General features: G+C 44.9%; 1 protein-coding gene across 6 annotated transcripts in view; it reads left to right on the forward strand.

The window, feature by feature from the left end:
* The window catches only part of MBTD1 (mbt domain containing 1), a 53,984-nt gene that overhangs the window by 1,536 nt on the left and 36,651 nt on the right, over positions 1 to 15,797 (forward strand). For 3 of the 6 annotated variants that reach the window (XM_083148658.1, XM_083148662.1, XM_083148663.1), the window contains exons 2-14: positions 76 to 295; positions 985 to 1,121; positions 1,440 to 1,554; positions 1,637 to 1,719; positions 8,362 to 8,479; positions 9,075 to 9,209; positions 9,807 to 9,895; positions 10,062 to 10,296; positions 10,737 to 10,792; positions 11,995 to 12,099; positions 12,410 to 12,557; positions 12,785 to 12,867; positions 13,320 to 13,554. In XM_083148658.1, the coding sequence (XP_083004784.1) occupies positions 76 to 295; positions 985 to 1,121; positions 1,440 to 1,554; positions 1,637 to 1,719; positions 8,362 to 8,479; positions 9,075 to 9,209; positions 9,807 to 9,895; positions 10,062 to 10,296; positions 10,737 to 10,792; positions 11,995 to 12,099; positions 12,410 to 12,557; positions 12,785 to 12,867; positions 13,320 to 13,554 (1,759 nt within the window). The remainder of the gene's footprint in view (positions 1 to 75; positions 296 to 984; positions 1,122 to 1,439; positions 1,555 to 1,636; positions 1,720 to 8,361; positions 8,480 to 9,074; positions 9,210 to 9,806; positions 9,896 to 10,061; positions 10,297 to 10,736; positions 10,793 to 11,994; positions 12,100 to 12,409; positions 12,558 to 12,784; positions 12,868 to 13,319; positions 13,555 to 15,797) is intronic. The other 3 variants (XM_083148659.1, XM_083148660.1, XM_083148661.1) reach the window with 3 other exon arrangements.

Genomic DNA, 15,797 nt, shown 5'->3' on the forward strand with positions numbered 1-15,797 from the left:
TTATCTTAGGATTGACTGACTTAAAAAAACAACTGTATGGTTAGTAGTGTCAGTTTTCCTAATTGTGAGCTGCAGACTTCTTATGTCTCCTGGCAGGCTGACCATTCAAGTTCTGTGCGGAAAAGACGGGACTCATTCGGAATGTTTGACGGGTATGATACTTGCAGTGAGGACAGCAGCAGTAGCTCCAGCTCTGATGAGAGTGAAGAGGAAGTTGCCCCTTTACAATCCAGTCTCCCCATTATTAAAAACAATGGGCAAGTGTATACTTACCCAGATGGGAAATCTGGCATGGGTGAGTCTTCTTTTACATGCTGTTCTAGAAGGGGGGAAAAATTAACAATTACACATTATATTGTCCTAGAACAGTGGTTCCCAACCTGGGGTACTAGTACCCCTGGGGGTACTCTGAAGACCAGTTGGGGGTACTTGGAAATAATATTGCTAATAGCGGAAGAAGAAAAAGTCTCCCAATGGCAAAAGAAGTCTACCATTGCCATGGAAACAAGCCACGTTGTGTCATTTCCAGTTCCATCTGCAGCGTCATCGGTGTCTCCTCGTGCTTTTGCCCAACCAGCAATTCACTGTGAGCTTCCTGTGAACATCTGCCCCGCACTGACATGGGTGGAAGAAGCATTAATCCTACAGGCGTTATCGGGAACTCTGGAGACAATACACAGCCAGCGGCCAGACAAAGACGGACCTGATTCCTGACCATATACTAGTCTACGGCTACCTCCACGCATACTGCTCACTTCCACTCAGAACTACTGTGGAAATTTCAAATTGAGAGGAGGGGTACTTATAATGAAAAGCCTATTCAAGGGGTACGGGAGAGAAAAAAGGTTGGGAACCACTGTCCTTGAAGAAACTTTCATAGTGTGTGTATGTGTGAGACACTATCTTTTTTTGATCCTTTTGTATTTATTTTAATCCTTGGTGCCTCAGTTTAGCATTCTGATGAAGCTCTTTCTTCTCTTCTAGCTACATGTGAAATGTGTGGAATGGTTGGAGTGAGAGATGCTTTTTACTCTAAAACAAAGCGATTCTGTAGTGTTTCTTGCTCTCGAAGTTATTCCTCAAATTCTAAAAAGGCAAGCATCATGGCAAGACTACAGGTAGTAAGTTAAAACCTTTTACATTTTTCATATTCACATGATTTAAGAACCATTGGACTGTTAAATTCAGTGTTTTGTTTCTTTGAAAGGTATGTTCTGTTATGTGGTAATGGTGTGCAGGATCCTCCAATAATTGCTTTTGCGTATGTAGGTACAGATGCAGTAAGATTGGAAATATCGGCCTCAGTATAAAAAGATTAAACTTCAAAACTCTGCCAATGCTTTTCTGTTTCTATTTATTGCTTAAGTTAACTGTTGACTTTAAAATGTTAAATCCTGAGCTTTACATACATAATAAATACATACATTTTTGTCCTTCAGGGAAGACCTCCCTCTAAGAAAGCCAAGGTTCTCCAGAAACAGCCATTAGTTGCAAAGCTAGCCGCTTATGCACAGTATCAAGCTACCTTAAAGAGCCAGTCCCTAAGTAAAACCGGTAAGGATCATTTTTTTATTTGCCCCTCCTTTCTGACCCAGTGGGCTCAGAGTTAACTTTTTTCTTTTTTTCCTTCTTCTAGCTATTACAGCAGAGGGATTTAAATGGGGCAACTACATCACTAGCAATAACCAGGTGGCTGCTCCAGTCTCTTGCTTTAAACATGTAAGTATTTTCCTGTACTTTCTAGTGACTTTTACTCTTGGGGTAAGTGTTACACCATTTAATAGACTTGCGTATACTAGGAATTTTGTTTTCGGTTTGCTGTGCAGCAGGCAGGTGGGTAACAAGTATACTGCATACAGTATAAGCAATATAAACAGGTGGGGGAACATGTACAGGCATATAGCAAGTTATTCTGAGGGGACACCGTGTTAGATTATGTGCAAAGGGTTATGGGGCGACTAGACAGTGAGGGGTTCATGTGTCAACAGGTGATCCGCTTGAGGAAATAAAGTTTTTGGGCTTCTGGTGGGAATAGCCCTGTAGCGTCTGCCTGATGGCAGCAGGTTAAACAAGCCATGGCCAGGATGTAGTTGGTCCTTGACTATCTTCGTTGCCCGCTTTTTCTCCTTCATCCTCTGGGGACACTGAAGTACTACGCTGGGGATAGTGTGGTGTTATGGAGGAGTTGGCACTTTAAGAACTTGAAGTGTGGTGTGGCTCCTCCCCCTCTATCCCCCCCTCAGACTCCAATCTTAGTTTAGTGCCCGGATGAGTAGGATCCCTGGGCAAGAGGCTCCCGCAGGGGTCTCTAGTTGTCCGTTTTTTTATTTTTATATTGAAGTGTGCAGGCAGCCTGAATGTTAGACTGGCTGCCTGCAGAGTGTACAGCTCTCCGGGAGGTCAGAGCGGCACTGCGTGCGGTGCACGCTGCTGACCTCAGCCGCCTGCATATTAGGTGTGGGGGAGCAGCCACAGCCGCTTGCGGCGTGTGTTACTGCTCCGTTGGCTGTGTCACCCGCCGGAGAGAGCAGGACAGGGGCGCTGTGCGCCGGGTGACTGCTGGACCAGAGTCGCGCGCTGGTCCAGCTGAGGGGCAGACTATGTTTCAGCGCCGCTGTCCTCAGCGCGAGCTGGGACGGAGGAGGAGGAGGCGTGTCATGGGCGTCTCCTCCAGCATAAAAATCCTCAGCGCGGCAAACGCTGCCTCTCTGCCCACGCTGCCTTCCTCTGTTTGTTGTGCCTCATCAGAGCCCTTCTGCTTCAGGACAGCAAAGCGTTTCATCCCAGACTGGACAGACTGTGTCACTGCGCTGGGTGAGTGAAGGGGTTCTCCTTAGGAGTCCCCGCTTGGAGTGTTCAGGTGGGCCTAATTCGGGGAAGGTGAGCTCCTCTCCCCCTATTGTATTTTCTCCTTTTGCCTGCTGGGTTTACACTGCTATCTGTGTGGGTGTGTTAGAGTGTGTTGAGTGGGAAGTGTTGTACTGTCTTACATTATGGCATCAAAAGCTTCTTCCTCTAAGGCTTCTCAGAAGCTGTTCACTTGCACTCAGTGTAACCAGCAATTTACACAGCATGTGAAAGGTGTGTCACTGTGTAAGGATTGCTATAAAGGAGGGGCTGTTCAACAGCCAGCTGCTCTCTTTAATGCTGAAGGGGTTACAAGTGTGTTAGCTACCTTAGCTTCTGAGCTGGCAGCGTCCCGTAGGGACAGGGAGATTTTACACTCTCATTTGTCTACTATGTCTTCTGCTGAGCCTTCATGGGCCAGAGAGTTGATTAGGTCAGTGGATTCGCTGGTACAATCCACCGTTATGCCTACACAGTCCAGCGTCCCCCTTCCACCTAAGAAAAGGGGTGCCCCTTTGGTTTTGAGGATTGATACTTCAGATGAGGAAGAGGTTAACCCTCTAGAGGAGGGGGAGTGTCAGGCGCTGGATGATACCTTTGCTCCTGTGGATGAGGAGCAGGGTGTTCAGGATGAAGCTCAAGGTTTAGAGGCCTTGATTCAGGCTATTAAGGTGACCCTTAATGTGGCTGAGCAAGAATCACCTGCTCCAGTTTCTATTTTTGGCCGTCCAGTGAAGGCTGCGGTAACTTTTCCTGAGTCCATAGAGTTGGAGAAGCCTCTGTTGGACATTTGGAAAGCACCTGAGAAAAAGTTTCAGTTGTCCAGGCGCTTTAAGGCGTCTTATCCATTTGCGCCTGAAGCCAGGGCGAAATGGAAGAACCCGCCGTTAGCGGACGCTTCTGTCTCTAAGCTTTCAAAAAAGGCAGCTCTCCCCATTCCGGGAGCGGTGGCCCTGAAGGAGGCTCCAGATAGGCGTTTGGAGGCGGGGCTTAAGCATATCTTTTCAACGGCAGGTGTCTCTTTGCGTCCTATTTTTGTTATCTCCTGGGTCAGCAGGGCCATGGAGAAATGGGCAGAGGAATTGTCCAAGGGTTTGGAGGAGCAGAGGCCTCCTGAGGAGTTAGCTCAGTTGGCTGATCAAATGCGGGAATCCGCGGCGTACATTGGAGAGGCTGCCAGGGATTCGGCTGCGCTGGTGGCGAGAATTTCGGCTCTGTCAATTACAGCCAGACGGTCCTTGTGGCTTAAGTCTTGGCAGGCGGAGGCGGATATAAAAAAAGCAGTGGAAGCTCTTCCCTTTACGGGGGATGTTCTTTTTGGCCCAGAGCTGGATAGGTTAATTGCTCAGGCGACAGGGGGGAAATCTACCTTCCTCCCTTCCTCAGCGCCTCCTCCTAAAAAACCTTACCAGGGACCGGCTTTTCGCTCCTTTCGAGGTGCCCCGAAATTTAGGGGTAAATCTAGAGGTTCCTTTACCTCGTCCCGTGGTAGGGGTAGAGGCTTTGGCGCCGCCACCTCCTCCGCTAACCCTGGCTCCCGGCGTGCAGACGCCAAGCAGCCAGAAAAGCCCGCGGCATGACGCCCTTCCCTCCTACCTGGGGGATCCCAGAGTAGGAGCGCGGCTTCTGGATTTCCGGCAGGCCTGGGAAGAATCCTGCAAGGACAAGTGGGTTCTCTCAGTGGTGTCTCGGGGATACAAACTAGAGTTTGCCGGTTCTCCTCCTCAACAGTTTTTCACGATGGGTCTTCCGCATGCGGAAAAAGACGCTCAGTTACTACTCCAAGCAGTTCAGCGGTTGTTATCAGCCGGCGTGGTAATGCCCGTCCCGACCGATCAACGCAAGGAAGGGTTTTATTCCCCTCTGTTCCTGGTTCCAAAACCAGATGGGTCGGTAAGGCCGATCTTAAATCTAAAAAAGTTGAACGAGTATATTATGTACCACAGGTTCAAAATGGAGTCGCTGCGCTCGGTGGTGGCAGGTCTGGAACCGGGGGAATATTTGGCATCCTTGGACATCAAGGATGCCTATCTGCATATTCCCATTTACGACTTACACCAGAGGTTCCTTCGGTTCGCAATCAAAGACCAGCATTTTCAATTTCGGGCTCTGCCCTTTGGCCTGTCATCGGCGCCTCGCCTTTTCACCAAAGTAATGGCAGTCATGGTTGCTTTTCTCCACACACTAGGAGTCAAGATTGTTCCGTATCTGGACGATTTGTTGATAAAAGCCGGATCCAAGAGTCAGCTGGAGCAAGCGCTTCACGTGACTTGTCAGACTTTGATTCAGCATGGCTGGATTCTAAATTATGGGAAATCCCAGATGGTTCCTTCCCAAAGGATTTTGTTTCTGGGACTAATTCTGGATACAGAAGTACAGCGGGTCTTCCTTCCTTTGGAGAAAATTTCCTCGCTTCAGGACTTGGTGAGGCAGGTTCTTCGTCCCCGGAGGGTGTCGGTGCACCTTTGCATTCGATTGCTTGGCAAGATGGTCGCCTCCTTCGAGGCTCTGCCTTTCGGCCGCTTCCACTCCAGGACTTTTCAACTCGATCTGTTGAGGCAGTGGTCGGGTTCGCATGTCCACATGCACAGGACAGTAATTCTGTCACCCTGCAGTCGTCTGTCCCTTCACTGGTGGCTGCAGACGGCCAATCTGTTGGAGGGGCGCCGGTTCGGAGTCTGGGAGTGGACTATCATCACGACGGATGCCAGCCTAAGGAGCTGGGGGGCGGTTGTGATGGGATGTCACTTTCAGGGGCGTTGGTCCCAGCAGGAATCAAGTCTTCCAATAAATATTCTGGAAATTCGAGCGATCCGCCTGGCGCTTCTCAATGCGGACTTGTTCATCAGAGGGAAGCCGATCCGAATTCAGTCAGACAATGCCACCGCTGTGGCATATATCAACAGACAGGGTGTAACGCGCAGTCAGGCGGCGATGCAGGAGGTACGCCGATCCTACAGTGGGCGGAGAGGAATTCTCTGGCTTTCTCAGCGGTGTTCATTCCAGGGGTGGACAATTGGGAAGCGGACTAAAGTCGCCTGGATGTGCACCCAGGAGAGTGGGCCCTGCATCCGGATGTGTTTGGCCAGATTGTCATTCGTTGGGGGTTACCACAAATAGACATGATGGCATCCAAACGGAATTGCAAAGTGGCTCAGTATTGTTCCAGGTCTCGAGATCCGGAGGCGGTGGCGACGGATGCTCTGACCGCAGAGTGGAATTACCATCTAATCTATGTGTTCCCCCCCGTTACCCTTGATTCAGTTGGTACTCAAACGGATCAAGCGCGAGAAGGCAACAGTGATTTTCATAGCTCCAAATTGGCCTCGTCGGCCTTGGTTTGCCGATCTTCAGGGGCTCCTGATCAACCCTGGCAACTTCCTCAAAGAGAGGATCTGTTGCAACAGGGACCATTCGTCTACCAAGGGTTAAGGCAGCTACGTTTGACGGCGTGGCTGTTGAGGCCGAGCTGCTGAGTAGACGTGGGGTACCTAAGGAGGTCATTCCCACAATGATGAGAGCCAGGAAGGCTTATGTGTCGTGGTGCGAACGACACAAGTGCCCTACAGCTGTTTTTTGTTTGTCCCGATTGTTGAGGTTTCTGCAATCAGGGTTTGAGGCGGGCCTTCGTTTAGGGTCCCTTAAGGTTCAGGTGTCCGCCTTGTCGGTATTTTTTCATCGGCGCTTAGCTTTGATGCCGGAGATACAAACCTTCATGAATGGGGTTCTCAGGCTGCAGCCTCCGGTAAGACCTCCGGAGGAACCTTGGGATCTTCCCTTGGTGCTGGATTATCTCAGGTCTGAGGTGTTTGAGCCTTTAGAATCTATTGATTTACGTTTGCTCACCTGGAAGACGGTGATTCTGCTGGCCTTGGCATCGGCTCAACGAGTGTCTGACCTCAGTGCTCTCTCATGTCGTTCTCCGTATTTGGTGTTCCACTCAGATAGGGCGGAACTCTGGACTCGGTTAGATTACTTGCCAAAGGTGGTGACGGCTTATCATCTTTATCAGCCAATCGTGGTTCCGGCCTTGACAGGAGAGTTCGCTTCACTGGATGTGGTCCGAACTTTGCAGGTTTATGTGGACAGAACCAGGGATCTCAGGAAGTCGGATTCGTTGTTTGTCCTATACTGTTCTGCAAAACGTGGTTGGCCGGCTACCAAGCAAACTTTGGCCAGATGGATTTGCCTAACCATTAAACAAGCTTATGTTCAGGCCTCCGCCTGCTAGAGTGTCGGCTCATTCCACCCGTTCGGTGGGACCTTCTTGGGCGGCGGCCAGAGGGGTGTCTCTTTCTCAGGTATGTAGGGCAGCCACTTGGTTTGGGCCCAATACCTTTATTAAGTTTTATAGGTTTGACACCTTCGCGGCTTCCTCTACTAGGTTTGGCCGCGCGGTGCTTCAGGATGCCCAGCGCCTTCCCGCCCGTGGGGATGGCTTTGGGACGTCCCCAGCGTAGTACTTCAGTGTCCCCAGAGGATGAAGGAGAAAATAGGAATTTGGTACTTACCGATAATTCCCTTTCTCCGAATCCGAAGGGGACACTGAACGCCCTCCCGGCACTGGTCTTCTGGTAAGGGAGGGGTTTACAGGTCGCATGTGGCCAGGATGTGTTGCATGCGATGGTCTGGATGTGAGTTCTTTTGACTTATGTTTCATTCGGTGTCTTGTTTTCATTCTCTCTCTCTCTCTCTCTGTCAGAGGTTTCCTGGTCTCTTTTCTCCTCTCGGGCACAGTAACTAAGACTGGAGTCTGAGGGGGGGATAGAGGGGGAGGAGCCACACCACACTTCAAGTTCTTAAAGTGCCAACTCCTCCATAACACCACACTATCCCCAGCGTAGTACTTCAGTGTCCCCTTCGGATTCGGAGAAAGGGAATTATCGGTAAGTACCAAATTCCTATTTTTGCTCTGGTAGCCATGCGTACTGACTTCCAACTGTTTTACTAGTTCTGTAATGAGTCACGTATTCTGACATGGTTTTAGTTTAGGCATTTTACAAAGTCATATGGTAAGTGAAAGGACAATCTGTTCAGTCATTGATGCCTGAGGCTGTGTTTTACCACCATATTGAACCATGTGGGTGATTTTTCTTGTGGAAACTGGGCAGATCTAGATATTGTTATAATCAAGCCTATGGCGAAGACCAGATTCAGTATTTGCACAGGGTAGCCCATTGATGTATTTGCAGTATCCAATTACTTAACCTCTATATTGATGTATTTGTAGTAAAAACTAGTTTAGGCTGTTGGCAGCTGGCCTCCAAGTTATGTGACTTGGTATGAGAGAGTTGCATAATAGAACTATTACTAAAGGTACAACACATAACGGACAACTGATCATTTCTAAGGATTTTAGAAGTCTTTATGGAACTACTGGACCTGTGATAAAAGCATTAGGAATTTCTAAATTCCAGGTTAGATGCACCTTCTTTAATGTGTAATACATGCTACTTAATTGTACAATTTCTAAAATCCAGTGGACATTAGATATATATATTTTTTTCCTAATAGGCACCAATGGGTAATTGCTGGGGTGATATTGCAGAAGGCGTGAGAGTTGAAGTTCTCAACACAGACAATAATCTGCCTCCAAAAGTGTTTTGGATTGCTGTAATTGTGAAATTGGCAGGTTTGTGTTTCTTTTTTTTTTTAATAGTTTAAACAAATGCTTTGGTCAACTTTGTATTTTACATTGCTGTGATATCTGATTATAAATTATAGGTATTTATGCCCTTATTCTGACTGTAGAGCCAGAGATTACATTTCACACTTAACAATGCTTCCAGCAGAATGTATTTCAGAAGCTTAGCAGGTTTTTTTTGTTGTTGTTGTTTTTTTGACTGAGTAAATAAAGATGACTTTCTGTAGCATGGGCAGCATCATAATGTGTGGAATAGAATATAGGGGTAGATTTATTAAGCTCGGTGAAGCGATAAACTGTCTGTTTTTTATCACCGGCCAATTGGCTCTTACCTGTCATTTTTCATACCAAGCCTGTAACTTCACAGGTAGGAGCTGATTGGCCGGTGATAAAAACCATACAGTTTATCACATTACCAAGCTTAATAAATCTACCCCATAGAGTGGTGGCAAAGTAAAGGCTGCATAATACTACATAGATCTGGGTTTCCTAATAGCTGAAAATAGTGATGTGAGTTCTACCAAACTGGTGTAAGAAGATTGGTAACCATTACCATGATCACATTTAATTTCCTGTTTTTCAGGTTACAATGCTTTGCTGAGATACGAAGGCTTTGAAAATGATTCTAGCCTGGACGTCTGGTGTAATATATGTAGTACTGATGTCCATCCTGTTGGTTGGTGTGCCAGCAGTGGCAAGCCCCTTGTTCCACCACAAAGTATGTGCTCCGAATTTCATGTGTTCATTAGTAGAAATGACCAACCATTTTATTGTTAATGCTAGCAAGGAATATTTTTTTTACCTTTTTAACAAAACGATTATTATTAAGTATCTCTTAGGTTTTGTTTGTCTCCTCCACAAGCCTCACTTCGACCCATGGTGTCCATGCCGGCCATCGGATTAATCTTCAGCGGCTTCCCCAGTCCCAAGGATGCATTGCGCCGGTGACATCACCGGTGTAAATGTGCAATGCATCCTTGGGACCGGGGATGCCTCTGAAGACTAATCCGGGGGGCTGCCAGGGGGAATAGGTATTAATAAATATTCCAGAAGAATCCCTTATCCAAAATGCTTGTGTTCCTGAGCATGTCGGATAAGGGATACTCAATCTGTATTATGCCATTATTAGCAAAAAGATGTTCTTTATTTACTTCCTATAGTAAAGGGTTACTTGTACAGTTTTTGAATTGGGAAAGTGAGATTGGCTTATTCTACTCTGGTTTCCCCTTTTGAGTGCCCTTTTATTTGAGGACTTGCCAATTACCTTACAAAACTAATTAAAACCTATCTTATTTTTTTTTTTTTTTTTCCCCAGCCATACAACATAAATACTCAAATTGGAAAGCTTTTTTAGTCAAACGACTTACTGGTGCCAAGACACTTCCTCCAGACTTTGCGCAAAAGGTATTCAATATATTGAATGTTCTTGTGTCTACAATGGCCATTATCAATTCACTTTAATTGTCATTTCATTAGGTAGATTTGTTTCTAAAGTAAAACCTATGATTAAAATTATTTTTTTATTGCATAAATAAAGTATTATAAAAAAAAAATTTTTTGTTTTCTTAAGGTATCAGAAAGTATGCAGTACCCGTTCAAGCCTTTAATTAGGGTAGAAGTGGTTGACAAAACACACCTTTGCCGGACACGGGTTGCAATAGTAGACAGTGTAATTGGGGGCCGCCTTCGATTGGTGTATGAGGAAAGTGAAGACAAGACTGATGATTTCTGGTGTCATATGTACAGCCCTCTAATTCACCATATTGGTTGGTCTCGAAGCATAGGTCATCGATTTAAGAGATCGGGTATGTTAAGTGCGGTATATCTGCAATCCGTTTTATTTGTTCTTTCAGTGTTCCTATGTCTTAAGAATTATTTTACTAAAGGCCTGTGTTCTATGCATGCTTTTTATAATACATGTTGCCTAAAGTGTTGTATTTCAGTCTGTATGCAACTTCTACACAAACTTTAGATAGGAATATAATCTGACCCTAATGTAAAGTGTAACAACAAAAACTGTCCTAGGTGTTTATACAGCATAGTAATCTTAGTGATAACAGAACATTTTATTTTTGCGGTATGCACAAGTTCTTTGTGGGGACAAAAGTAAACCAACGTACTTCAGCAAATTCTGTAATGTACCCTATAAAGTATGGACAATGTGTTCTGTTTGAAAAATGCTGTACATTTTTATTTTATTCATATTTAGCTGTTTTATTTATGCCTGTGATGTACTGTTTTATAGATATATTAAAGAAACAGGAAACGCACTATGATGCACCATCTCACTTATTTACAAAGGTAAATGCCAACGGCTTTATGATAAAGTAAATGTAGAACTATGGAATTGGTCATGGTAATCCTCCTACAGATCCATTAAGTATGGCCTTTTTTCTGTATCTTACTTTGTAATCTCACAATACATTTGCAGATGGATAAAGGTAAGAATGGAGGGTAATTAAGGAGCAGGGATTGGATGGAACTACTATGTGCTGCTAGGGAACTCTGCTGTGACCATGGTCTTCCTCCTGGGTGCCAGATGACTGCCTGTCAGTCGAGATCCTGACATTCCGTATACTGACATCGGAATCCTGACTGCCGGTGCACCGGCAGGGGGGGATCCTGACTGACAGGGGCTGTTCTCCCTTGTGGGAGTCCACAACCCCATAGAGGGAAAATAGAACCTGTGATGAGCGAAACGAGCCACTGAGCCCGCAGCTTGGCGAGCCCTCATTGGGCTTCTTTGCGTTCCCTGTCGGTGCACCCGCAGTCGTCATTCCGATTGTTGTGCAGTCATACCACATCCCTTCCTCCCATCATGTTTGTCTCCCACATGATCATATGAGTGGACAGGTCACTGAGTTTCTACCAGATTTGCACATCGACCCTGGTCTTATGGCATTTAGTGGGTGCTTGGAGATGTCCTCTCTACAAGCACTACTGTTCCCAACCAATCAATTTATTTTGGGCATTATCCAGGTCAACAAGACCCAGGATGAACCTCTCAGGCCTAAGCTATGACTTCTACTGTGGTTGCAAGACCCTGGGTTGATGCATGTTCATGTGCAAAAACTTGTTTTAGGCTTCTGTATGGAAGGGGTATCAAGACCCATAAGCACTATGCTATATTGAGAACATTATCACTCCGAAAGGTGCTTCTGAGAGATCTTGTTCATAATATCTAGTGTGCACACTCTATATCGTTATGCTTCCAAACATGCAGGTCAGTTTGGTAGTATAGTCAAGCAACCTGCATGTTTAGAGGGCCCCTGTAAAAAAATGAGCGGTTCTGGGTGGCTGATATCGTTCAGTATGTACAGACAATATTGGCCGATATGGTTAACTATCAGCCAAGGACCCCATCGTGTAGTGTGGGGGCTTAAGTCTCATTTTATAACACTGACAAATTTTTTGACTAGAATAAACAAATCTTTTCACTGTAGGGGGTTTAATATCTCTTCAAGCCAATGTAATTATGTTTGTATGATTTTATTTTCTGCTAGGTTAAAGATGTTGATCAGAATTCTGAATGGTTCAAGGAAGGGATGAAGCTGGAGGCTATTGATCCATTAAATCTCTCTGCAATATGTGTAGCAACCATTAGAAAGGTGGGTATCTGGCATTTTCATTTCATTTGAGTGTCTGTCCTGTTGTACACTTGTATGATGTGCTTATTTTGAACACTGATAGAGTGCAATGCATTGCTCATTTTAATTTGGTGCAAAAGCTCACACTGTCGATCTTTTTGACCTTTACACCTACAGGCCTTGATTCAGTTGTGTACAAATCAAGGCTTCAAGTTCCATACGAAGATTTTGTTATTGGGTTTTTTATTTCTGTAGCATTCTATATGATGTGGTATTATTGTGTGTGGGGGTTTATTTCCATTTTCTTTATTTTTGTGTGTGTTTTTTACAGGTTTTGGCAGAAGGATATCTAATGATTGGCATTGATGGATCAGAAGCCGCAGATGGTTCAGACTGGTTTTGTTACCATGCTTTATCTCCCTCCATATTTCCTGTTGGTTTCTGTGAAATTAACAAGATTGAACTAACTCCACCACGAGGTAGGATTATTAGTTAGTTATTTTCGGCCTCATCGTGTTTTTTTAAACAAATAATTACAATGCTAACTTTTGGGGATTAAAAAAAAAAAAAAAAAAAAACTAGTATGTGCCTGCAACCTATGAAGAATTATCACCCTACCGACTTAGAAATCTACACTCCAGTTATATGTCCACACACCAATGAACCTTAAAACTTGGCAGATTCACTTGTAATCGTTATTTTGCAGGCTACACAAAACTACCTTTTAAATGGTTTGACTACCTCAGGGAAACTGGATCCATAGCCGCTCCTGTGAAGCTTTTTAACAAGGTAAAGTAAAAACTAATAATCTTTAGTTTGGGTTAGTTTGCCCTTCTAATGAACCTTTTTAAACATTGGGGCCTAAAGAACCCTATGGGTGGGGGAGGAACAAATTTGGCCCAAAGAAATCTTTGCTATCAAAAACAAATGTAAGTAGTTGGTGTTTTACTTATATTCAGGCTTCTTGATTCCTTGTTTACAATTAGGGTTAAAAATTAAGGCATTTTTCTAATGCATAACCCTATAGATAATGAAGTTACATAAAGCTACAAAAAGTCTAGCACCTGCTTTTTTTAAGTGTATGGATTATGGTTTATTAGTAACAGATTTTTCTAAACACTTAGATTTCTTCCTTTCAGTTGGTACACTGATAATCTCTTTCTATGCTTTCAGATGTTGGGGGGCTTTTTGTTTTTTTTGTGCTTTATTTCACAACTATGTTGTGTGGCCTGTCTCTTTAGGAAGTCCCAAATCATGGTTTCCGTGTTGGAATGAAGCTTGAAGCGGTAGATCTCATGGAACCACGGCTGGTGTGTGTTGCTACAGTAACACGCATCATACACAGGCTGCTTAGGATCCATTTTGATGGTTGGGAAGACGAGTATGATCAATGGGTTGACTGTGAATCTCCTGACCTCTATCCTGTTGGCTGGTGTCAATTGACAGGATATCAACTACAACCTCCAGCACCACAAGGTAATCTAAAGTGTTTTGGGGTTGTCTTTTGCCATTCATGTGACACCTGTAAATTGATATTCTATGACCCTAATCTGTAAAGGCCCCCATGCACATGACAAGTTGGACCAATATGCCCTTGAGCTCACCCCGATTTTTAATTTGACCTTCATCACCTAGAACAGCAGTTCTGAAACTGTGAATCCCAACCACCTCAGCATGGGGTCACGACTATGTTGCTGACCATCAGGCAAATGTGTCTGTTAAGGGGGGAACAGGGTATAACTCATTAAGTAAACACCCACTGCTTAAACATATAAACATAGAATTTGACAGCAAATAAGAACCATTTGGCCCATCTAGTCTGACCCTTTTTTTAACCTTCAGATAATCTCAACCCTTTTTTTATCCTTATTTATTTGTAAGGATATTCATATGCCTATCCCAAGCATGTTTAAATTGTTCTACTGTCTTTGCCTCTACCACCTCTGATGGGAGGCTAATTCACTTATCCACTACCCTTTCTGTGAAGTATTTTTTTTCTAACGTTTGCCCTGAACCTACCTCACTCCAGTTTCAGTGCATGTCCGTGTTCTATTACTACTTTTCCTTTTGAATAAAATTTCCCTCCTGTACTATGTTAAAACCCTTGATTCATTTGAAGATTTCTATCATATCCCCACTTTCCCTTCTCTGCTCCAACTGTACATGTTAAGATCTTTTAGGCCCTTATTCTGATCGGTGCGGCCCGATCAGAATATGCGGCCAGGACCGTGCAGGCGAATCCTCGCCTTCCATACGGATCGCCACCTCCGTCCGTACGCGGATATGTGGCGGTCCGCATGAAAGTGGACGGGGATACGCCTCCTCCATCTTGGGAGCAGCCCCTGCATTCGATGGTCGCCGAACATCGAATGCAGGGCCGCACGCTCCACCAGGTCCCGCCACCCAAGACCACACGGACACTTGTCCGTGTGAAATCATGTATGGGGGCGGGCAGCTGACATCCGGCGATGTCAGATGCCCGCCCCCTACACACGCGTCACGGCTTCATTACCATGCATACGCCCCGCGTTTGCATGGGAACGCCCATGAAACGCGGGGCGTATGCATAGGGTAATGAGGCTAAGTAGCCCCTCTACGCCCCCTGTGCGGCGTGTAAAGAATACGTGCAGCGAAATCGCCTGCACATGTGCAGAGTGACCTCTGCACATGCGCAGACGATAACCATCGGCGGGACGACCGCATGCGGAGAAATCCGCACCGATCAGAATAAGGCCCTTAGTCTTTCCAGGTAAGTTTTGTGATGTAGGCCATGCACCATTTTAGTTGCCCTTCTTTGTACACGCTCTAATGTATTTATATCCTTCTGAAGATATGGTCTCCAGAACTGGGCACAGTATTCCAGATGAGGCCGTACCAATGACCTATAAAGTGGCACTATTACATCTTTTTTTCTGCTACTGATTCCTCTCCCTATGCAACCAAGCATCTGACTAGCCTTCCTCATTGCTTTGCTACATTGCTTTCCTGCCTTTAAGTCACTTGAAATAGTGACTCCTAGATCCCTTACCTCCTCAGTAGTTTCCATTATAGTACCCTTGTTGATACTATATTGAGCCTTTGGGTTTTGAGTCCCAAGTGCATAATTTTGCATTTTTTAGCATTAAACTTTAGTTGCCATGCCCTCAAGTTTTCCTAGATCATCAGTCATTTGATTTACCCCTCTTGGTGTGTCTACTCTGTTGCATATCTTTGTGTCATCTGCAAAAAGGCATACTTCCCCTTCAATACCATTTGCAATGTCACTAACAAAGATATTAAAGATCACTGGGGTACTCCCACTGGTAACCTGTCCTTTCATAGAATGCACTCCATTTGCTACAACTGTCTGTTTCCTATCCTGCAACCAGGTTCTTATCCATTTAATTGTTTTATAATCCAATCCCACACTTTCAGGCTTATTTAGCCATCTGCAATGTGGGACAGTGTCAAATGCCTTAATAAAGTCTAGATATGCTACATCTACAGCCCCCCCTTAATCTAGTATTTTGGTTACTGAGTCAGAAAAGTCAATAAGATTTGTTTGGCATGATCTCCCTGCAGTAAAACCATGCTGTTTTGGATCCTGTATGTTTAATTTAAGATCTTCTACTATTCTTTATTTTTATAGTGTTTCCATTAATTTCCCTACTACTGATGTAAGGCTCACTGGTCTGTAGTTACTTGCTTCTTCTTTGCTTCCGCTTTTGTGCAGTGGAACT

The sequence above is a fragment of the Crinia signifera genome, chromosome 6 (assembly GCF_055691185.1).
Source record: "Crinia signifera chromosome 6, ASM5569118v1, whole genome shotgun sequence".
NCBI lineage: Eukaryota > Metazoa > Chordata > Amphibia > Anura > Myobatrachidae > Crinia > Crinia signifera.